This window comes from Ixodes scapularis, unplaced genomic scaffold (genome assembly GCF_016920785.2).
Source record: "Ixodes scapularis isolate PalLabHiFi unplaced genomic scaffold, ASM1692078v2 PGA_scaffold3__209_contigs__length_174095766, whole genome shotgun sequence".
Lineage (NCBI taxonomy): Eukaryota > Metazoa > Arthropoda > Arachnida > Ixodida > Ixodidae > Ixodes > Ixodes scapularis.
The window spans coordinates 3,657,022-3,681,501 of record NW_024609868.1 but is presented as its reverse complement, the minus strand read 5'-3'; the positions used below and the strand labels follow the sequence as shown (position 1 = coordinate 3,681,501).

The window sequence follows — 24,480 nt, the reverse complement described above, 5'->3', positions numbered from 1 at the left end:
TGTCGATAGTACTATCTAACTGAGTAAGGGGTAACAGTTAGCATTACTAACCGTTACTCCTTACTTTATTAAAAAAGTAACGAAAACGCTGTTCCTAGTATCGAAAAATAACTAAGTCCTTACTTCAGAAAAAAAGAAACGAGATAGAAGTAACGCGTTACTTATAACGCGTTCCGTCCGTAATAGTCTGGTCGTAAACTTGTTCCGCCCTCTCGTGGAATCGTCCTGACCAAGTGAACAAAAGAGTTTAAAACTACGCCGGATAGGCGAAACATTTGCATTAAACTAGGTCAAACTTTTATGCGTCCTTTCAGTGCAAGGAGGCAGACAGTACCGAAGTTTTTATCTGCCTGCTCGGCTCAGAAATCAAAATGGGATTTAATAGTTGCCTGCTCAGTGTTTACTTGCCGGTGCAAAATGTGTATTTATTAAAACTTGTTACTTCCTCTGAAAGGAATCTTCCTACCGACCTCGAAGCTTTGGGGCCTCGAAGAAGCAAAGTTTCATGGCGAAACTCCAGGAGGTCTGCTTTCGAGTGCTTCCTGTCGGCTTGGTCCTTAGCTTGTTATTTGTTTGGACTTGGTCTCATGGTTGAGTAGCTGTCTTCATTTCATTCCGTCCTTGCGGTATTAAAGAAAAGCGGAAACCATTTTCTTTCGAATTTAATCTTGCAGCAACCGTGGAAACCAATCTTCCCGACCACTTTACAACAACAGTAGATATAGTGCTACAGAGCGAAAGAATGGCGAACATGATCCCCCGACTTCCCGTCGTCGGGACCTCGGTGGACTGTAAACACGTAATCCTGGGACAGTCCCCTTCGCCGCTCGGTGGGAGGCTAATTCTTACGCGAAACGCCGTCGCCGGGTCCTGGAAGCTATACTTCCTTCGCGGCCGATCGCGCGCTCAGTCCGTTTTATAGACCTTTTCATGTCAGTAGTTGCCTGACCGGCGGGTAGAGGGCGCTGGCGCACTCGGCGCCATTAGGTTGCTTCAATTCGGTCGGTTTCGGTTTCAATGTACACACGATTGTGATGCTGTTTCATGCCCCTTTCGATTAATTTTGCGATATGAATTTCTTTCTAGTAGCACACAGAGAATGAAACAATAGTATTGAGCCACTTGGCAAACCACGAAGTGGTTTCGAGCCTAAATTGCGATCTTTTTTTACGAAGGCCATATGCGTCTGATTCCGTCCATCATTAATTTCGGCCAGGTTCGGCGGTGAAACAACTGCGCTGATGCATAGGGAGGAGTACCATAGTCCACGTCCGTACCCGCGGGCACTAATTTCAAGAAGAAAAATAAATAAAGAGCAGGACAAGCTCCGCCTGCACCGTGCGCTCGTTGCCTGCCGCCGTGCTTTGGCTGTGCGTGCACCGAGCGGTACGGAAGTAGATAGCTCGCGCTCAAGTCAGATATTGAACTGATCATCTTATATTGCAACAGAGTATATTGCATCAGTGCTTAATGAAAAATCAGGTCGACAACATGATTAACAATCTGCTGAATCACCAAGAACAGATGAACTGACAAGTTTACTGTTCGATGTTTGGTTTCCGTACACCAACCTTTTCTAACTTCGAGACTGGAAATGTCTTTTATAATGACTAGACAAGTTTTATATAATCACGTAGATAATATAAAGAAGTAATATTGTCTCGGCCTGTTCTATTTAAAAAAATTAGGCGCTCGACAAATATTTTGATAGACCAGCCTATGCTGACTAGAAAATTTCTTTAACTAAAGTACTCGTTTACAGCATTTCAAAATATTGGCCTTATGAAATAAACTTTTCGTCATATGGACATTTGCTTACGACGTTCTCGAGGTATAAGAATGGTAAGATAAGTGAATGCCAGGCTTCAAATAAAGTCTGATATTCATCTTCCGTAAAATTTGCCGAATGAAATTGAAGAGCGCAAAAGAAATGATCTCCGATAAGTTTGACTGAAGTCGAACGCCAGGCGCCACCCAATGGACCTGTGTGGAAAGCTGTTCACTGATTTGAAACGATGCTCTTTGCACATTTTGACGTCGCCACCTACTGAAAGTAACTCCCTATGCGCCGTCGACAATTGGCTGCACTCGGGTGATTTTCATGCAGAAGGATTCTTTTCGGCGTCACATTTTATGAATCATAGGCACTATCAAGCTGTCTGTGGTAGTTTCTTACGCGGGGAGTTCAATTATTTGTGTTGAAATAAATTAATTGAAATTGCATGGTTATATTAAAAATTACTAAAGTAACTGAAAACTATGGACATGGGACCAAGCACGATATACAATTCCGTGGAATTCATAAATAAACCGATAAAGCGAATGCTTATATCACACACGCGATTAAGAACGTAATACAGATATAGGTGTGATTTTGCGAACAAACAAGTTGCCTAATGTTAAGGTACCATTATTTCTAGCATAAAAAATTATTCAAATTAAATGTTTGTTCCCGCGCCCTGTCCACTAGTTCCCTAGTGTAATCAAAAGAAACTGTTTTCGATCTGTTGGAACTACAAAACACCATTTTTTCAGGAAAAACACGTGGCTAATTACGCTGGGTGGTTTTGTTTTCTTCCTTGACACCAATGCGCACTCATATATATATATATATATATATATAATAACACTGGGCTTCCTATTGCAAATGTTCCGCCCTTATTAGTAACCAAACTTCAGTTCTCATAAGTTATTGGTATTTGAACCCTCGAGGCTCTCTTCAAGTCATATATGTATTTAATGTGCGCAAGTGCTAACGCTGATTCCTGTTCCTATAAAACGTTTTCACACGTATCCCGCACGCCGACGGTAAAAAAATATCCAAAACGTGTTACAAAATCAACTACAGAAGTTGCGCGCATAATGATGTAATGCAATTGCATAGTAAGTATAAGTATCGGACGACACTTTACGGAGTAAGGTAAGAGACGCGGTGAAACGCTACGAAAAACACGCATTCAACGCATCCGCCAAGGCGCGGACGGGAGAGCGGAGCAACAAGTTGAAGCAACCTAATGGCGGCCGCATCACGTGATTCAAAGATGGCAGCGCCCATGCGGCGGAGGGTGAAAAGGTCTATAGGCGTGCTCTAAACTTCTCAGCGCCGTCCCGCTTTAGGCTTAGCCTCGCTCGAGGGCTCGGCTCAGCGGCCGTTGACCGAAAGTTCATTTCCTTTGACTCACGGCAGAGCGGTAGAATACCGACGTTCGCGAAGCAAACGCGTTGCTCACTCGGAAGGGTGCGTTAAACGTTGTAACACGCGCTTCTTTTTTGTGTGCGTGTGTGTGCGTGTGCGTGTGCGCGCGTGTGTGTGTGTCACGTTTTGTTTTGGGATTAAATACTTGATTCTCGTGAGTTGGCTTGACATGCCCTTGCGACGTTTGTTCGCTGCAGCATCATCATTTTACATTTTCAGTTTGCGCTATCACTTTCAGAGTGGACTAATGGATAACTCGGGTAGTCGCTTGGGTTCGCTGACCTTGATTTGACCTCTGCTCTCGTTCAGAGACATATAGACCCTTTCTCATCAGGTCTCCACGGTTGACCCCGGAGCGCTCTGGCGTCCTTCGAGCAGTAGAAGCAGAGGCGACAGACGCGCGATATGGGCTTTGATATTCGATATAGACAACGTATACATCGGGCTGCGGAATATACATGGTAGCTGACTTGCTCGTGAAGCAATGAAGCAATCCGTACACTCTAAAAAACGCCCGTGCGTCTACTTCCCCGCGCAACACTCAGGGAGCCAATCACCGGTACTTACGGAGGCCGCTCAGCGAATGACGATGCCGAAACATATGTTTAGACCTAAAAACGGTCTTTGAGTTGCGACATTAAGCAATGCGAGCGTGACGTTTTGCATTGCTTAATGTCACACCTCAATCAGCTTTTTTTTTTTTTTAAGCATATGTTTTGGCAGCGTCATTCGCTGAGTGGCAACCGTAAGTTGCTGTGATTGGCTCTTCGAGTGTTGTGCGGGAAAGTAGACGCACGCGCTTCTCTTAGAGTGTAGTGTGTAAAACATAATCAGCACAAGAAACTGGTGTTTGATAATCAGAATGTCATTGATTTCAAATAGCTGTCAAAACGAGTATTCGGAAATTCGCGCGAATTCTTGGCCCCTGAGGAGGCTTTTGAGATAGCCTAAATATGGCGATAGCATTCTAGAAATCCATAAGTCATAACGATGCGCTGCCAATTTTCCCAATAAAAAGCATTCAAAGGTCGAGCAGACCTAGGTTATCTCCGGCGATGGGAGGAGCATTGTTCCGGCAGTCAGTAAACGACGTGTGACGAATGAAAGCGCGACATTTCGTTGAGATTTCAAACGCTTGTTTTTATAGACGCTTTACACACGCGCCAAATTTCAGCCGCCATTGCTGACATTTTCTTGTCTTACCGAGATGCCGAGCAACTGAAACGCTAGTTGACGATCCTCTACAAAGGCCGATTCTTTAGAAAAGGACACAGTTGAATCTAAGATAACCATAACCTGGCCTGCTATGCTAATGATGAAGTGAAATAAACGAAATAAGAGGAAACAAAAACTGAAGGTCAGTTATGGCGGCGTGCATGCACAGCTGCTGCAAAGCGTCTATAAAATATTTATGCTATTGTAAATGATCAAAGCCAATAGGAGTAGTCGAAAGATGTTAATTTTTCGTGGAGAGAGAACATTTTCTCAAAAACAGCGCACTAGGTTTGTTTGTTTGTTTGTTTGTTTGTTTTTTCCAGCGGGAGTGATGTGTCCGGTCGTGAGCTCCCGAGCAACGAGCCGCGCGCGTTCGAAATAACCCTCCGCGGTTCCACAGGTCGGAAGCGCGAGAATCCTTCGCTCGCTGTTGGCTGACAGTGGCCCTGATTTCGCAACATGCTCCTCCCATCGGCGGAGATGACCTAGGGGTGTTGCGAACTTTGAACGTTTCTTTTGCTCTTTAAGAAAGGACTGCGCGTCTACTTACCCGAAAAACACTCAAAGAGCTATCTTTTTTTTTGCAATTTACGAAGTCAGCTGAGCGAATGATGAGGCGGAACATCTGTTTAGACCTCAAAATTAAGTCTGGGTTGTGGCATTACGCAATGCAGGCATGACGCTTTGCATTGCATAGTGCCACAGCCCAGACCTAATATCAAAAAGCAGAGCAACAAACAAAAATTGTTCTTTTCCTGCGCGTGGAAATATTACTGCGAAATCCTGCACGCTAAAGGTAGGAGGGAGTTGTCTTCTGTATGGAGGGTTTCTTCGTGAAATCTAATTTCATTTAAATTTATTTTATTTAGAGTTTCACGGGCCAAGCCCGGTAGGGAGGTCGAGACAAAGGGAATTTCTGCCTGACTGTGGCTTCTACCAATAACACCTATAGAAGACAAGGCCCGCAACCCCCCAAACGTCACCACTAGTGGATCCAGGCAGCCTCTGCTAACTTGCATCAGCGTCGTCAACAGCGCGTCTCGCGGTGTCTTGCATAAACGCTACGTTAGCACCCGGCGTCGAAGGAAGACCCGTGCTTTGTGGCGGCTCACGTTGAGCTTCAGCGTGTTCGCCGCTTGGGGAAGGCCGGACATCCACTAACGATGACGTAATGGCCTTGTCCTCTAGCTGCTATTGGCGACGTGCGCGATCGAAAGCGTCGCTGTGGTCGGCCTTCCGCGATTGGCCGAATGCTGACTATGACGTCAGCAAAGGATTTCTCATCGACGGAAATAAGAGGAATGGAAGAACTTCAATTTCGACGGTGCTGGTAGCGTTGTTTTAAGAGCCCTATGATTTGAACCTTCCACCATGCTCCTTACAAACAATGACGTCACGAAAGGTAGCCATAGAAGGGCGTCACTAAAACATCTCGCCGCTAGTAGCCTCAACCCCCGTGGTGTGCAGCAAGTATCGTAAAATAACGACATATACACATATAACCTAATGCAAGAAGGTCTGATTAGAGGGGTGCCGAGTGAATCGCACCAGGATACACCAGAGAGCTTCCGAGCGCGTGCACTTCTGGGAAAGCACCGGCGCTGTTAAATCCCCGGAAATTTGTACCGCGTGCGGACTTTCTACGTAAGACAAGACGTACCATGAGGAAAAGAGCCTCCTGCAACGATTTTCCAACAGAAGCCGCGTGTCGTAACCAGCCGTTTCTACCAGATGGACGGCGCGGCCGTAAAAAACAAAATGTTGCGCAACGACTCTGCGCGTTTGCTCACAAAATAAAGATGCGGTCTCCGTAACGTCCATTAAGGTCCGCTGCGGGGCGTCACGCCCGACCCCAGCCGATAAAAGAACGTCGGCTCTCTCGGCTTGACGCGCGTTGCATCGTGGGCGTGGGTATCTGTAAGCATTTGCATTTGCGCATTTTCCTTCGTTTAACTATAGGTGATATCCGTTTACCCAATTTTAGAGCACTGAAATACAACTTGGATGTAAATTTTGAGCTCGCTACCTCCAGGGCCCCTTTTCGGGCTCATTCACACTGGAAGCGGATCCGCGTTCGCAAAGCGGTTGCGAACGCGGTTGTATAAGGATTCAGTACAATTGCACGCGCACACGATGACATCAAATGCGCGTGCAATTGCACTGGGTCTTTATACAACCGCTTTCGCAACCGCTTCGCGAGCGCGGATCCGCTTCCAGTGTGAATGGGGGGTTCCTGCTAGATTTATGAGCTATCCGAATTTTCCCGCTACATTTATGAGCTGTCCGAATTTGCAACCCTATGTGAAATTGAGCCAAGGATGCCGCAAAGTCAAAGCACCACCTAAAGCCGCACTCCCGCTGCTAATACACAGTCTGCAGAATCATACAAAAACTGTCTGCAGACGTGTTCGAAGCACGTAGGAAGCAAACATGCTTGGAGCATGCTTGAGATGTCATCGTGTCTGCAGCAAATACCGTGCCTTTCATTTGCGTGGTGTACAGTGTGTCTTTAAGCGGGGGGCGTACTGCTTGTGCATCAAGACAGTCTCCAGACATTATTTACCGCGATATCCGTGGTTCAAATGCCGCGTGCAAAGATTCTCCTCGATCTCGTTGCCGTGCGGCATTCGAAGCACGGATATCGCGAAGACTCGGGTTCGAATCCGTTTGCAGACTGTCTTTTGTATATGATGTATGAGCAGGGTGCAATAAACTCGGGTACCTCTGCGAGTTTAATCAAATCCTCGGCCACTCCCCAGGTCCACGCTCGGTCTTCGTCATATTCCCGTGCGCAACTGAGATCGATGACCGACGCATTTCTTTTAGCTCGGTCTAGGATTCCAGTTTCACCCGAAATCGCGTCACAAAGCAATAAAAAAATTCTGGCAGTGCATTTTAAAAATCTCGAAGTACGAAAAAGCAGAGCCGAGTCAGTCTCTTGGCTGAGTTCGGGAGATTGCAGGGGCTGTCTCTGGGAGTCGCGGCGGGGGGTCGGCGGCGACCGTGACATCGGTAAACACGGGTCGCTCTCGGACCGCAGACTTTCGTCGGTCCGATCCGACGCGGGGCGAGAACACACACGACGGAGTCGGCGGATCGGAAGACGCACGCTGGAAGAAGGAGGGGCACACCGATGTCCTCGGTTCGATGTACAACAAGATAGCCGAGGAATGGCGTTGGTTTGCACTCTTCTCCATCGCTACGGGATACTGGCTCGTTGAGGTCATGCACCCAGAGGGAACCCTCTGCCCACAATCCTCCCTTTCTCTCGCTCATTCAGAACACGAATGGCGGTTTCAACTCGCACATTGTAGAAGCATTGAGAAGGGAAACGCCAGTCTCCCGAGTTTCATCTTTTTATTAGAGAAGATCGTTCCGGTGAGTCCGATAACGATACCCGGTACTCCGCCGCCGCCTTTGCGCATGCATCGTATCCTTATTGGGTATCGTTGTCGGGGGTGTCGGAGATATCGGAACGGTCTGCTGAAACTCTATTTCTTCCCCTTATTTCCATCCCAATATTTTTTGTCTTTCTCTTTTCTTTTCTATTACCAATTTCTTTTCTTTTGTTTGTGCCAAAAGAGACGCTGCCGAAAAAAAATGATATAGTCAGGGACGGACTAAGAAACTCGGGGCGGGGCCTACCGTCATTGGACTTTATTCTTGGACGTTCTCATGGGCGGATGCGGCAGTCTGACTGCCTAAGGAATGACAAGGAGATGCTATAGTATCTCGTCACTCCCCGTGTTTCTGAGTAAAGTCGCTCTGCTCGTACAGCATACAAAAGACACGGGCTTCGTTCCTACATTTACTTGATCTTACTCCGGGGTAAACGTTTTGTACCTTGGCTTTCTAAAGCCCTCCGGCTTTTTTTTTTTTTTTTTTCTGTGTCGTCACGTGACACGACCCCCGCCGGAGTAATTCGGACCCATTTAGGTAGGATTTGCAACACAGCCACGCTCTTTACACCGGACACCTGAAGCATACTCGAAGCACCCGTGCTTCATACATGCGGACACTTTGAGTACTACCGTCCTCAGACAGAGTGTGCAGACTGTCTTTTGGGCGATGTATTCAGTGAGTGTATCCCATTGAAAAATACCTTAGTTTGTTCGGTGCCTCGAAAGCACGTTCATTACAAATTAAAAAAAAAGGCGCCAAGTCTAGCGTTTCTTGTAAGCTAAAGTCCCTAGATCAGAGCTTCCTACAAGTAGCGACATTCTTTGAAGCGCCGACTGCGTGACGGTATACAGATTTTAGGAAGCGAATGGCGGTGCACAGCAGACGTTTGAACTGAACGCCGCCCTTTTGTTCCAGTGGAATGTGCTTTGTCATTTGTATTGGTTGTCGTTACTTGTAAAAGAAGTATCAAGCGAGTTTATTCTTAGCCGTCTTCCTGCGTTGGGGTTTGCAGACGTGCGGACGATCCTGGACTCCGTGGTGCGCGAGCTGCAGGCCAACCCGGAGCGGCGCTTCACGTACGTCGAGATGGGCTTCTTCAGCCGCTGGTGGGACGACCAGTCGGCCGACACCCGGCAGCTGGTCAGGGAACTCGTCGACGCCGGTGAGTGACCAAAGCCTGGCTCGGACGTCGGGCCGCTGCTTTGACGCCATACCACTCTAAAAGCCGAGGCCCGTTCACGACCGCTTATGACGTCATCGTTAGTAGATGCTCGACCCGCCTCAAGCGGCAAACACGCTGAAGCTTAACGAGAGTCGCCGGAAGGCGGCAGACGTGTCCGTCTAGGCGTCGCCACCAGCTAGCGTCCCGCTCATTGTGACACGCTGTAAGACGCGGTGGCGCCGATGCTGAAGCGAGCTAAGCAGTGCGGCGTGAAACCACTAGGGATGACGCTTGGGGGAAAACACGCAGGCCTTTTCTTCCGGGGGTTGTTGTGTGGCGTCGCTTTAGGTATGGCAAGTGCACAGACGCTTCACATCACGCGAATGTGGTCTCTGCGCACACACATTGCTCACAACTTGTGTGGGCGCAAGCGCAGGCGCCTTTGGAAACAGCCTATCGGCGTCTAGAGGGGCAAGTACCATTCATCCAAATCTAGGCATTACCTTTGAAAAAGAAAATACAACCATCCCCACCCCCCCCCCCTCAAAAAAAAAAAAAAAAAAAACTAAAAATTGAGTGTTTTTTTGTTTTTGTTTTTAGATGTAGGACGCATTGCTAACATTTTCGCCCTAATGGAGCGCTATAGAGGTCTGAACCAGCTGTCAAAGTTCCACAACTAACCGTTTCCTTGTTCAAAAGTGATGTGATTTTCTAAACATTTCAATTGGAAAATGGGGCCCCTTCTTGGTAACTGGTGCCATTCGACTGCTCTGTGTCGGCCACCATTTTCCCACTGAAATTTCCGAAGAATTATTTGTAACTTTTGAATAAGACAGTGGTTTCTTCTGAAACTTTGCCATCTGGTTCGTACTCCTAGCGCTACATTTGAACGAAGAATGACCATTTGGCGATGCGTAGCTAATTTTTAAAACCGAACCATTTTTTTAACATTTTGAACATTACAATTTACTTTTATCTGGCGGTAGCTGCAAGATACCAGAAGAGTGTCAAAGTATTTTTTGCCCAGTTGACTTTCGGTAGTGTATTCATCTCCTCTTCAGCAACGCACGGCCATCGTGTAAGACGATTTTTTCTTTGTCGCGTTCGTAAAAACCTGTTTGCATGGGAGCGGCAGAAATAACAAAAGAACGCGAAACAAGAATAAAACGAGAGAAAACCCGGAAGCGCTTGGGGGTCCGCCGATAGTGGATGGAAGTGAGCTTGTTTGCAAACGAACACTGGTGAATACAATATAGTACAATACAACACGTACTTATTCATTCTGCCGTTGAATATAATACAGCTTAAACCTACACAAGTCAACATAGCTCGTGCGTGCGACACGACAGATGCTGCGTGTGTTATTTTTTGTACGCAAAGAAAATAATATAACAAAAGAAAACATAAACCTCAGTGCACACGGTCATGCGATAGGCACAGTTGACAATCACTTTCCATGCAGTAAATATTAACAATAAAAAGGGCAGGTTCAATAAATTTGGAGTTTGGCTAGCCAGCGCTCCTGCCTTTGAGAGCTGCATTTCTAGCGCGAGTGTTCATTCTGCCTAAGAACGGTTCAAAGCAGCGACCTCGAGCTCTGGTGCTTGACTGACTGCAGCTGTTGTTCAGCGCTCTCGTGGCGCCCTCACGGGCGATAGGCGTCGCCAAATGAACCACTCCACCAGGGGAGGATTCGGCGCGGCTGTCGTCGTGCCTAATGCAAGTTCCAGACAGAACAGACATAAACATAAACTTTGATCAGTCTTTTTATAGCTTCAAAAATCATTGCAGAGGGGTGTTGGTTACAGGTGATGTTGCATTTTCTTTTGTATAATGAAAGTTTCTTTTATGTGAGCGGTATTGTGTGGGCATGTAGTACTTATGTAATTACCCTTTTCGTGGACCAATTTAACCCGATCCTTTTTCTGCCGAAATGGTATGGATTGCATATCCTTCATGCGAGAATAATGATGGAGCAGTTTCTGTAATTCTTTGCATCAGAGGTAGACGAAACGTTTTATTGTTTTGTGTAGATTGTATTCTTAACTTTACGGGCGACAGGTCGCCGAGATTTCGACCTTGTCTCCAGTCGTTGCCGCGCGAAATGGAATAACCTCTTTCCTCTCCCTTTTGCCCACGAGGAGCGGGAAGTCGGGACTTCCCGCTTCCCGCTCGCGCTGCCTCACGAAGAGAACGAAAAGGGCAGCCCTGGCGTCCCGCCAACCCTTTTCCGGACTTCCGGTTCGAGGGTTTCTTGAGTGGAAGATGAGTGGGCGGAATGCTTGAGCGCGCTTGTACAACGCCCACAAATCTTCCACCCAAAAAATCCTCGAACCGGGAGTCCGAAAGGGGTCCCAGACTTGTCTTCAAACATTACTGGCGTTATGCGAAATCTCTCTTTGGCAGTATCCGGTTGCTACGCGTAATGTTGGATGGTCTTAGAAACTTCCACCTCGCTTACCCGCTTACTTCACGGATCTCTGGTGGCAGTCGTCCGTGGCATCCACGACGCCAACCACGACGGCTATAAGAATTGATCGTACCTCCGCCCTCGGGTACGTGACGGTACCATTATTCCACCCGCAGTGCGAAACCATGCTAGCTATGCTTATAAGTTTTCCCCACATTCTGTGCGAAAAATACGACTTTTTTGCCCCTCTATATTCGTTTTATGAGAAACGCTCCATTCTTTTAATGTAATCGATGCTTTGTATTGATATGCCTCGTTTCGTTTCATTTTTCGCACAGAATGTTATCTACTGTTCCTAGTTTGTACTTCTAAACTGCAAAGGAGGTGGGGGGGGGGGGGGGGGGGTAAGGTTTTGTCAGGCATCGAGCCTTTTTCTCTGCCCCCCCCCCCCCCCCTTCTCTCTACGGAGATGTTATCCGCAAAAAAAATAAAGAAGAAAAAAAAAAACGAGTAGAGTGTCCAGTATTCCCGTAGTAAATTATTCGGTTATGATAATGTCGCATCTTACAAAAAGAGTCTTTCTGATGGAAGGTAACTGTGTGTGTTTTGAACCAGTTTATAGTGCTATTCTCGTATTATACTAAAACAAACATTTCGGATCACATATTTGTTATATTATCGATACGTATCCTCTTCGATCACAAATGGCCTTGGTGTTGTCTCCAGCAACCCAATACCGTAAAGCCGCGTCAGACTGTCAGCACATCGTACAAAAGACAGATTGCAGACACTTTCTTTTCCTCGTACGACAGCCTTGTCCCATTGGTCGTACGAAAACTGTCTGCAGACACGTGCGAAGCGTACATGCCTACGAAGTAAACATGCTCGGAACATGACTGAGCCTGTGCAGCTTGCGTTGACGTCACATGAGACGCCATTGCTCCGTACCATGCTCCCGTGCCCACACCTTCTGCAGCATACATTTGGCACCATCGAATTTGTTCTTCTGGGCAAGGATTGGCGAGAAGAACAAATTCGATGGTACGAAATGTATATGCTGCAGAATGTACGGGCGAATGAGCATGCCACGGAGCAATGGCGGCTTGTACAGGGTGTATTCACTGGCGGCCATAGCTGTGTGCGCGAATGCTGAGCGCGTGCTGATGGCGAGGTTCCACAGTTCTTTTGCAACGTGCATTCCGCACCATCAGAAGTGCCTATCTTAGCAGCCTATTGATGTGGGCTCGTTCTGAGCATGCGCTCTAAACAGCACCCACAAATATGGCGTCCGGTGAATACTTCCTATAGTACCATATGACGTTACGTGCAAGGCATGTATTCTGTCACAGGGTCCGCGACGATCACCGCGTGAACTCTGCTGTGTATGATCTGTGGGACTACAGCTTAGGGACGTCTTTGCACCGCGTGTGAGGGCGCGAAACTAACTCTTTTCTCGAGTTGATAACCAGTACGGGATCGAGTATACTTCCCTTTTTCCCCGGATTTCATCGCGAGGATGCGTACACGTTGACGGAGGCGCGGTGGGACCACAAAGGCGCGCAATATCTTCGACAACCTCCGCCTCTTTTTGCCGCAGTCAACGTAATCGTCCGCCGGAGAGAAGCAGCCGACTAGACCGGTGTTCTAAAACGCCGGTCCACACGACTGCGCGAAATAGTGCGCACGAAATCCAGAAGTCTAGAAGTACGTCGTTGAATGGGGGAAATAGGCAACACGTTTCGTTCACGTTTATTTGCGCATAGTAGAAGGGAAGGTTATCGACTTTTAGGTACCGGTGTAATTGAATCTGACAAAGCTTTAGTCGCACACCATAAAAAGAAAAAAAGAACAGTATTTTTTGCGCTATTTTGTGCGCTTTGTTTTACATGGAATTGTTTTGCACACAGAAAACGAAACAGACTTGATGAAGTGAGAAGTTGATGATTCTACCTAGCTGAGGATATATAAGACCTGAACGTTCGAGGCGTCAGTACAACCCGACGCGCGAATAAGGTACAACGGCTGCGTAAGCGTTTATTTCCGACTGCGGTGCAAGAATTCGGTCGGCGCAAGTTTGACTCTAAAGCCTTTTTGACGGCGGAAGCTGATTGAAAGGGCTTATCGGTCGCAGATTCGTACTGGCCATTTATGGTCGCGCCATCGAAACTGAAACAAATCTAGAAACACTTATTAGGTAATCGAAGATTAAATTCTCGTCCGCCATGGAGGCACGAAAGTAAAACAGTGCCCGAAGAAATACAGTTTTATGACCGCCATTAGTCTGTCGTAATTGAAACTGCCTTTGGAGACACGGGATGGCACTGAATTCTGAAAAGGGTCTATCTCTGCCGGCCAAGGCCACGCCGAGACCACCGGCATGCTCCTTACACCGGCAGCGCATGGGGTTGTATACACGCACCTTTCTACAAACGCGTATGAGGACGCGTTTATTGTTGTGCCTCTGTGTTATGCATCCGCACTTTATGACTTGCTGCAATTGCGAGCGAGCGCTGGCTGGACTGGGATTTCGCACGTGTGGACTGTGATTTCTGGAAACAGTGGAAACGTCTACGCTCGGTGACAACTCTTTGTCCCGATGCTGTCAAAGGGGAGGCAGCGCGTGCGCTCGTGCGCATGGAGCGCCGACCTGGGCTCTGCACGTGCACTTTTTCTTTTCACTCGGTGCTTGACTGACTCGGGAAAAAAGGTTCGGGAGACGCATCAAGCACTCTCCAATCAAAGCGCATCGAGGATTGCACGCAAACGCACTACGTATCTGAAAAAAAAACAAAAAAAACAATGAGACTCGATCTACCGAACGATTAGGTTCAAAGGACGGTTAACCCAAAAACGCAGTCTGCGCGGGAAGGTCGAGCATTATGTTTCCCTTGCATATTAACCTCGCACAAACAACGTTATTGTGTCATTTTTGTACGCGCTTTATAGATTTTACCGAGTAGCCCACTACGTCCCCTAAAAGGATTCGGGCATTTTTGTTAAAATTTAGGACGAAAATAGCAAACGATTATTCTGGAAATCGTGCTTTTAGAATCTTGCAATATTGCCAATTACATGTTCGTCTGGCGTATATGCCTCTTATAGTCCCACACCGCTACATGTGCAACTCCGAGGACAAGATGACATATGAAAGCGATTAAGGTAACATGTGTGGCACTGACCCACTGCATGTGCTTCCAAAGCCCCAGTGACACTGTTCACACATCATACAAGAGGGACGCTGTTTTCTGCAGACATGCTGACAATCTGCGGATGCAAGTTCCAAGCACCTTCGCTTCGAACCAAGTCTTAGTTTTGCGCGACCAATATGTGACCGTCATACGAGGAACAAAACGCGACTCAACGTCTGTAGACTGTCTTTAATGCCTGGTACTGACGCGGCTGGTTTTCTGTTTCATTCACGTCATTCCCTATCTTCTTGGCTCACGACATTCGTTCTTGCCCTGCTCGGGTTTCGGGATATCCGAAGGTCGTGGCCAGCTTTCGCCGCCTTCATCTCTGAGATTAGCCTTTTCCATTAACGGCCCGCCTGGACCCAGCCGATGTCCGAGACGCCGAAAATGAGAGATAAGCGGGAGAGGAAAGTGCCGCAATCGCGTGAACTTGGCCTCGGTTCCCGTCCCGGCCCCTTGTGCCGTCGACTGCGAGCTTGGCCTACATTCTCGACGTTTTTCGATTCGCGGCACGTTCTCCTATCGCGCTCCAACTGAGACGGAGGAAAAGTTCTCGCGCGCCCGCTCGCCCGTGGCCGTTTTCGCCCCCTTTCACCTTTTTTCTGTCTCTCTTTCTTCCTTTCTCTTCGCGCTCTTCGAATCTGTATTTTCTTTTTCGCGGTCTCAATCAAAACGACGGCGGAAAACGCTTACGCGAAGACATTTATTTTCTTCGTTCTTATTTATACAGTTATCGACAATTGCACGCAGCGCCTTCGATGCATTACTCCAGGAGAAAGGATGTCAAAAAACTTGTCAGGTGAAAATTCGGTTAGAGACACATTCTACCCCTGTTCAAACATACAAGAAAATGATGTACGAAAGTTGCTTCTTTAAAGAAGAAGAAGAATGGAGGGTCTACCGAATGGGGTCTACCTTTTTTGACGCGTAAAGCCTGGCTCAGAAAGTCACGTTGATCGCGTTCAGAGCGACCGCCGAAATGACAGAGCGACACAGTCACCGGGAGAAGTGTTCATTGTCCACAAGATGCCATGCAATACAAAAAGCAATCGTAAGTCGTGGTTGTCCCAATGTCCCGGTCGTTGCTGTCGTTTTGGTTGCTGTGGACGCACCGGACACAAATGTGCGAAGCAGCCTTAAAAGTGTTTCGTCTTATGACTATACTGATTCCATGTGCACGCAAAGCACCAATGTCTTATTGTTTCCGAAGGCCCAATACCGCTCCAGGGCTTTTTGCTATAGTTCAGTTTAAAATTGTATGCAGACTTAAGTATATTGCATTACCAGCTTACATTTGTTACCCCTTGCCGAACTACTGATGAAATTAATACTTCACTCAATTATTAATGTATCCTTTATCGCTTTGAAATTTCCGTTACTTGTGCCTAATTATATAGAAATATTATTTTGAGTCAGTGCCAACTTAAAAAATAAATTCACTCATGGTGCACTGCGGTGGGATAATCAGTGCTATCTCGAAGAGCAGCGAAGATTAGGTGCCAACAACGGTACGCTAGAACGTGATTTGGGCAGTCCAAGAGGCAAGCGAAGCGTGATGTGCATTGTGCCATCGTGGATGGCGTGATCGAGCTGAGCCCCCTTTTCCGGCCCCGACATTCGCTGGATGCATTCTCTAGACTGCAGTCGTCGGTCCAACGCCTCTTTTACCGGAGAGCAGAACGGACGTTTTTTAGTTAATTGACAAGAAGAGTAGTTCCGCTCAACTTGGCTCGTTTCGACGCCGGTACGCGATAAACTCGCAGCGGAAGAGCCAACATTCGCTGTCGCCGAGCCTTTCAAACAGAAGAAGGAAAAGCTATGGCCAACACACGCAAGCGATATTAATCTTTTGTTTTCATCGACACTCGTGTCTCCGTGTTCCGGGTTAAAAAGCGACAAAAGAACGTATAATCCCCGTTCTCTATTTTTTGAGCAGCAAACTAATCAGTGAACCAGGATGCTGAGAGCGAGGGCGGGCGGACTCTTTATTGAGCCCGTTGCCGAAATTGAATTTCCTCATCGATCGGGCTTCGGGCGGAGTCTGAAACTTGCTCAGGTATTCGAGAAAAACTAAGAAAAAGAGAAAGACAATCGGGAGGGACGCGGAATATGCCGAATTTTTGCTTCGCTTAAGGGCGAGTGTCCATTCGTTCCCTACGACTTCGTGCTGACCAATCACATTGGCCAGAAGCCGTCAGGTGCAGCTGAAGGTCGTGGGGCACACTCTCCGGTGCTCGTGATTGTCCCGGATGACTAAAAGCCTTCTTCGTGGCTTCCACGAAGGCTCAGCGCTGCGGCTACGAACTGACAGGTCGATACATGCGGGGCTTATCATCTTGACGCTTCTCGCTTCGTAATGCCATCTCGAGCATTCTCATCGGGTAATGCTCAAACTTCATTGCCTGCAGACTGTTCGGAAAATTCTCAGGAACTTCCCGTACCCCGCGCATCTTAATTCGCTCACACCGCTTATGCAGCACACTTAAAAAAAAGTCTGTGCGTCTAATTTCACGCACAACACTCGGAGAACCAATCAGCGGAACTTACGAAGGCAGCTCAGCGAATGACGATGCCGAAACATCTGTTTAGACCAAAAAATGCAGACCGAGTTGTGACATTACGCAATGCAAGCGTGACGTATGGCATTGCTTAATGTCACAACTCAGTCTGCGTTTTTTTGGTCTAAACGTATGTTTCGGCATCGTCATTCGCAGAGCTGCCTCCGTAAGTTGCGCTGATTGGATCTCCGAGTGTTGTGCGGGAAAGTAGCCGCACGGGCTTTTTTTAGAGTGCATACAAAAGTTGCAGACACTCTCTGAGGAGTGTTTCCCTTCCTCGCATGACAGTCCTCACATCAGTCGCACAGCACTGTCTGCGGACATTCCTCGAACATGGTTGAGGGCAGCCCCTCCTGTCTGTACCGGACGCCGTATCTTTTTTTTATCCATGTATGAGCAGTGCGGCTTCAGAGACTTCATTTTGGGCAGAGCCTCGTTTGGCGGTCGACTGCGTTTGCGGGCATTCAGAGAACTGCGCGATCGCTGTTCTCTGAATCGGAGTCCAAGAGCGTCGTCAGGTGGACGCTTCCGAAATGATCGAGCCACCCGCGCTCGAGCGCAGCTCGCCGCTCGCATTGTTGCCGCCACGCGCCATTGAACCTCTTCGGTGTGCCGGTTGCCGGCCGCCCGGATGTTTTCTGACGGTGCACTTGTCGTCCGCGGGCTTTGTGTATAGAATAATAATAATAAAAGAGGCGAATTTGCTCGTTGCGCTGTGCAGGGAGTATGGAGGTTTAGAGTAACGTACGCAAATTTAGCTCGCGCTAGCGCTAAATTAGGCTTTTTGCGTTAGAGCAGAGCTACGCGAGAGAGTTTTATAATAGTGTTTCTCTGCCGCCGCGACATAAAAGCCCAAGCATCTTGCGCTTGCAACGCTACCAAGATACATTAACCATTTTCTTTCAACGGGAAAATGCTGCAACTTGAGGGGAAATTTTTTTTTTTGTCCAGATTGACATTTTTTTATATTTTCATATTTAGACAAGTATAAAATGCTCATATAAATTTTACTCCCAAGATGCGACGGGAGCGGTCGATCGGTCGTGTCCGCTTGCATCGCCTCCTTTGATTTTTCCTTTTCCTAGCCTAGCAGTCTCAGGTTTGCCATGATGTTCAACCACGGCCGAACTTGAAGCGCGCGCTCTCTTTCTCTTCTTACGGCCTTTGCAATCGCCCGGGAGTCGATGGCATTTTTTCTCCGTTTGTAGTTCACTTGCTTGCCGCCAGGGGCGCAACCACCTCACTCCACCTAACCCCACTCGGAAGGTCCCTTCGAGCTGCTTTGCGCTGGTGTTCGAGCTTCGTAGGTTGTTGTTTTGGCAACGGTTTATTAAACTTCGCTTCGATTTAAGTCACCCTACCGACAGGCAGTGTCGTCAGCAAACTGCGTTTCCCTGTGACGAAAAATCAGCTGGATATGTGCGCAAGCCCTCGAGGAAGCACTTTAGGCAGTAATAGGCACTGTGCTAAAATTGTATAGACTACTCCACCCTCGTCTAGAGCAGCTGACCGACTTCATGCGTGGCTATATGAAACGATCATGCAGACCACTGCAATAGATAGATTGGACCTGCTTTCATTTCACGAGAGTGTACGAATTATTTATCATTTACAGTTCCTCCACGTAGAAGGGGTGCGTCTCCTCCTGTTCTTGAGTTGCAACGGAAGTCCTGGAGGTAAAGACGAGTATAGTTTTTCCGCAATCGCCTTCGCCGTCTGTACTTACTTTTTACTCCCGAATCTCTCTGAGATGCGCGTCGAATATTCACCGTTTTGGGCTTATCACAAACGCATTAGATAGTGGCTCAGGGTCTAAACGTAAGGATCAGGTGTCAAAGGCTATAAAAATCTCGGCCGCAAGTTTCGACAGTGCTGAGATGCACTGTAAGACGCGCTCAGTGCAAACGCAAAGGGTAGCCCAGGAGTGAGGTGACAACGCCCCCCGCGAATTGCGGCGGGAGGTGGCGATTGCCGCGATTGCAAAGGCCGTAAGAAGAGAAAGAGAGCGCGCGAGTTGAACCACGGCCAGTCCGGCCGTGGTTCAACTTACTCCAGCTCGCCTGCACTTTGACTATTCTTTAGAAAAAGCTCGATAGACGAAAGAAGTATGAGCAAAAGGTATGCCAGGATAGCCACAGTTATCCCCGAATGAACGCGTTAAAAGCCAGGAATTATTAACGACGACAAATATTGGAAGCGACTGCTGCTTCCTAAAAACGACACATTCGGAGCAACTAGAAAATAACGCTTGCCTTCAAGCTGAGGTAACGGTTTTTTTTAATCGTAGTAACGAGTAACTTATCTTAGTAACTTTCTGAGTGAGTAACGAGTAAAGCTATCTAGTTGCTTGGTTTTAGTAACGTGTCTGCATCTGCTGAAGACTCTTCGAAGCTCAAGAGAGCTGGAGAGGGCGAGAAAAGTTAGCGGGCTTTTGACGTTGCGAAAGCTGCGCCCCGAACAAAATACCCGTGCACGTGCTTTCGCGTAGAGCCCCCGGGGAACGCCAATCACTGCGATGCACGGAGGGAGCTCTAATAGGACAGTGTCGCCTTTTCATGAAGTCGGCGATGTAGGCATAAACACGGCGTTCCACGTGGTTACCTCATGCTCTGTCCGTTCGCAAAATTTATTTTTTAGTTGAACACCATTTTGCGGAATCGTCATTTCTCCAGCTCCCGTCCGATTCGGCCAATCACATCGTCGTGATTGGAGTTCATTTGTTCAGATCGAGTTCATTCGTCCAATCACATCGCACTGATTGGCGTCCATTCGTCCAACTCCCGTCCATTTGTCGAATCACATCGTAGTGATTGGCGTCCATTTGTTCAGCTCGCGTTCATTTTTCCAATCACATCGAACTGATTGGCGTCCATTTGTCCAGCTCCCGTCCATTTCTTGAATCACATCGTAGTGATTGGTGTCCATTTGTCGAGCTTCCGTCCATTCGTCCAATCACATGGCACTGATTGGCGTCCATTCGTCCAACTCCCGTCCATTTGTCGAATCACATCGTAGTGATTGGCGTCTATTTGCTCAGCTGGCATTCATTTGTCCAATCACATCGAACTGATTGGCGTCCATTCGTCCAGCTCCCGTCCATTTCTTGAATCACATCGTAGTGATTGGTGTCCATTTGTCGAGCTTCCGTCCATTCGTGCAATCACGTCACAGTGATTGGCGTCCATTCGTCCAGCTCGCGTCCATTCATCCAATCACATTGCATTGATTGGCGCCATTTGTCCAACTCCCGTCTATTCGTCAAATTACATCGCAGTGATTGGTGTCTCGTCCAGCTTCCATTCATTCGTCCAATAGCATCGCAGTGATTGGCGATTCATGTGCTCTACGTGAAACTAAGCTTACAGGCATTATTTAGCGTCGAGATTCTGGAAACACAACGCGAGGCATTCAACGCAGATACATTCAACTACATTAAAAAAAAAATTACTTTGCGCATCGTGGAAAATTCGTTTATGTTAGGCATTTTCCCGGTTTATCCACACTTACATTTTCTGGGTCTAGACTTTCTGTCTTCGCAGTTTTACGAAAAAACACAAATCAAGTGTTAATCAATATTAAGGAAAAATAGTCAAACTGTCGATGGAGTTGGCCCGTCCGAGCTGTCATCACTGATTCTTAGCTTATCATACAGCTAGGTACCAAAGGCCAAACTTTACGGAATTAATATTTGTACCCCTTACTAATTAATATATTGTGAATCACTGCGGTAGCCTGCTTCACTACGCCAACACTGAACACAGAGCGGTGGTCTCAATTTCGCAGTTAACCATATCTAATTTTGTGCGAAATTAGAGCGAACTTATACGTTCTTGGCTGAGTTGCGCGAGCTTCCCCCGATATACAAGTTATAGCCAACCGTTCAGCAACCCTTTCATTCGTGAACACTCTCATTGTTTCACTCATTTCATTATCTTTTTTTTTTCTCTCAAATATTTGTTTTTAAATCATGAAAGGCTTTATGAAAGACTCCTATTCACCCAATCCCAATTTTTTTTTTTTTTTTTGGTATGCCCGTGAAATTCCCGCTAAATCTGGCGAGTAAGCTGATGTCACGTGACAAGTACACCATTTAAGTTACCCCGCTAATTTATGGAAAAAATGTAGGCTCTTCACTTTTCGAAACGTACGTTTCGATGTCTTCTAATCACATTAAAACGACCGCTTTACATTTTATGCGTTACACTCTAAAAAAAGCCCGTGCTTCTACTTTCCCGCACAACACTCGGATAGCCAATCAGCGCAACTTACGGAGGCAGCTCAGCGAATGGCGATGCCGAAACAAACGTTTAGACCAAAACACGCAGTCTGAATTGTGACATTAAGCAATGCAAGCGTGACGTTTTGCATTGCTTAATGTCACAACTCAGACTGCGTTTTTTGGTCTAAACATATGTTTCGGCATCGTCATTCGCTGAGCTTCCTCCGTAAGTTGCGCTGATTGGCTCTCCGAGTGTTGTGCGGGAAAGTAGAAGCACGGGCTTTTTTTAGAGTGTACGGAATATGAGAGATGAACGCCGCTTCCAGTTATTTTTTCCTCCTGCAAGGAACCGAGGGTGGATATAAAGGAAGCTTGGTTTTCTTTCGAGTGTCCGATTGCGGCGGTCATCGAATGGAGAGGCGGCCGCGTTCCCACGTCCCGCACGCCGACCCTTCCCGGACTCGGAAAAGTGGGACACCCTCTCGCGTTCATCCCCGATGTCGCGCCGCCGAGCCCGGAATAACGCCCGTGACATATGAATGGGAGAGCAGGCGGCGACAGCACCGCTAATCAATTCCGCTAGCCTCGGGGAGCGCAGTTCGGCTTTGCACGGAGCTGGAAGCGCAGAAAGAACAATGCGCGGACGTCCAACGAACAAACAGTTGGCCATGTGGTCACGCCGTGTTGGCGTCGCGACCGCCACGCCCCCTCAACTTCTTGGCGGCCGCATCCGCGCAGCCCGGCGACTCTTGTCTCCGGCCCATGTAGAAGAACAAGGCCTGCGCATGACGCCATCATTAGTGGATCCCCAACCCTCCGCAAGACGCGCTGGAGCTGGACCATGAGTCGCCGCACAGCGCCAGTCGTGTATGTTTTGTCTGTGCTGCGTGCTGGCGTCGCGCTAGCTCCGGCGGAAGACGCGCTGGCCCGCTGGCTGCGATGCTAACGCGAGCCAGGCGACGCTGCGTAGATCCACTTTGGTGACGTATGGAGGTTGAGGGGGGGGGGAAGGGAAGGGGAGGGGAGGGGGTGGGAGGAAGGCCTGGTCTTCTATAGTGCTATTGCTCCGACCGTCACGGTGTGCAGCAGCGCTGAGCTTTTCGGCCCATTCTGGCGGCCGCTGACGTCTGCCGCGGTCACGCTTTGTGAACCGGCGTCGCCGCTTTTCGCATCACTGGAAGCGGTTCGAGATCGACCCAGTCGCTGATTGCCGAAGGCGGTGGACCGCTCACGGGGTCCCGCTTTAATTGCCTCGAAACTCCGCTTTCTCTCCCTCTCCTCGTCAGTTCAGCTCTCATATTTGTGGCTGGTGCCAGAAAACTCTCGAAACCAGGTCATCGCTATAGCGGAGTGCGGTCATTTGTGCAGACGCTCTCTGATGAGGCGTTTTCTTTCCTGTATCCTGACATTGGTCATACAAACACTGTCTGCGGACATGTTTGAATGTTCAGGCATGTCGGCAGATATAATTCTGTCGTCTGCAGCGTCTTTCGTAGGAGCACTACGGCTGTAGGCTGCCCATTCTGAGTTCTTCTCCTTACAATCATGCCTCACGCTCTGTCGTCACATCGAGGCGGTGCTGCGGGCTGTCTTTCGAGGCATGGGCGTGGGAAGTGCCCACGGCCCCTACCAGGAAACGCTTTTGTTTAGAATCCGTAAGCATAAACAGCGAAATCTATAATGCGTCATGGAATTAACCGAACATCTACAGACGATCTCAGCGTCGCTCTCGTTTTACTGCAAGTTGCACGATTCCCCTCAGACTTTATGGTGCTGAAATTGTTCAGCGATAACTACGGTATCGTGTTTTGGGAGAAATCCGTAAAATACGCTCGCCGGTAAATTTTTACCACTTCGAATTTACCCGAAAAACTCAAAGTTTTTCGGGTAAATTCGGCTGTCCCGACGTCAAAATAAGAAACAAAAAAAGACTGTGTTTTACAAATAGACTTCGTGACAGCACAGTGTCCGTGGTCCTGAGGTAATGCCACTTCAGTTTCTTTTGGAATCCCGAACTAGCGGCGAAAGAGAGTTTGATTTTTAACTTTTCAAGATTCCGTCGGAACAACGAGTCATGGTATCCGGGTTTTAGTCATTTTGTTTTTGAAGATTAAAAAAAAAAATGGGAATATAGTAAAATAAACTATAGATTTAAAAACAAAACTTGGGAATCTAAAAGAAAAAAAACTCCGATAAACCCCGAATTTTCAGCGAACAATAAACTCCGATAAAAACCCTCCGAATTTCACGAGAAATAAACTCCGAATAAACGAAATCCTAGCCATAACAGAGCACATATAAACCGAGGTATTGTCATCAACTGCTTCGAATTTGACGTTCGCAATGGTTTTGCAGACGATCTAATATCCTAGGTCAGCTTTGAATTGTTGAATCGGTGAGGATAAAATGAAAGGCAGTTTGAAGGAAATCCACATTACTAAATTGCCTATGTCGCTGACGAGGTGAAGACGGCAAGGAAGAGAGAGCTTCAATTGTCGCGCCCTCCTGCCTTCCACAATGCTTCGGCGTCTCATGCACCTCGAGCAGGCTGCCAAAGCACGGTGGAAAGCAAAAGACGAGTGCTGGAGGCCGGGAGTTCAAAAGACACGCCTTGATGTTTTCTTTCTCTTAGAGACTGCAGAGTTAATACGTCCCCAAACGAAGGCACATTGCCGTTGCAGAAGAGTTTAAGGAAAGCGTTGTCGAGGTCGGCAGGTGGTCCCGTGAAAACAGCATTATCGAGGCAGTTCCGCCCGTAGACAATGCTTTCAGTGAAAGTGTCCCGAACGAGCGTGATTTTCCTTCATTTGGTTTCGACGAATCCTCTTTCAACGCGTCATAGCGTCACGGCAGCTTCACGCACATCGGGGTTCTGAGAAGAAAAAAGAAAATGGGAACTCGGAGACCTCTGTTGATTCATCTGCAGTTGGATCGGTGATAGCGATTGCTTTTCCATTTAAGCTAGGGACGTCATCATCCACGATTTACCAGGCATGCAAGCAGAAGGCCATGCTGTCGTTATACAGCTGCGTGTTTGAACAGACCGTCAGCAATGAAACGTCCTCGAGGAAGCGAATAAAAAAAAAAAGATTCGAGAGATAAAAAACGAAAGAAATAATAGATAAAA

At 47.7% G+C, this 24,480-nt stretch overlaps 1 protein-coding gene across 1 annotated transcript in view; it reads left to right on the top strand.

The window, feature by feature from the left end:
* Positions 1–24,480, top strand: part of LOC8040070 (lysosomal alpha-mannosidase) — a 240,643-nt gene that overhangs the window by 165,236 nt on the left and 50,927 nt on the right. The window contains exon 3 of the mRNA XM_029985073.4: positions 8,826–8,975. Within this exon, the coding sequence (XP_029840933.2) occupies positions 8,826–8,975 (150 nt within the window). The remainder of the gene's footprint in view (positions 1–8,825; positions 8,976–24,480) is intronic.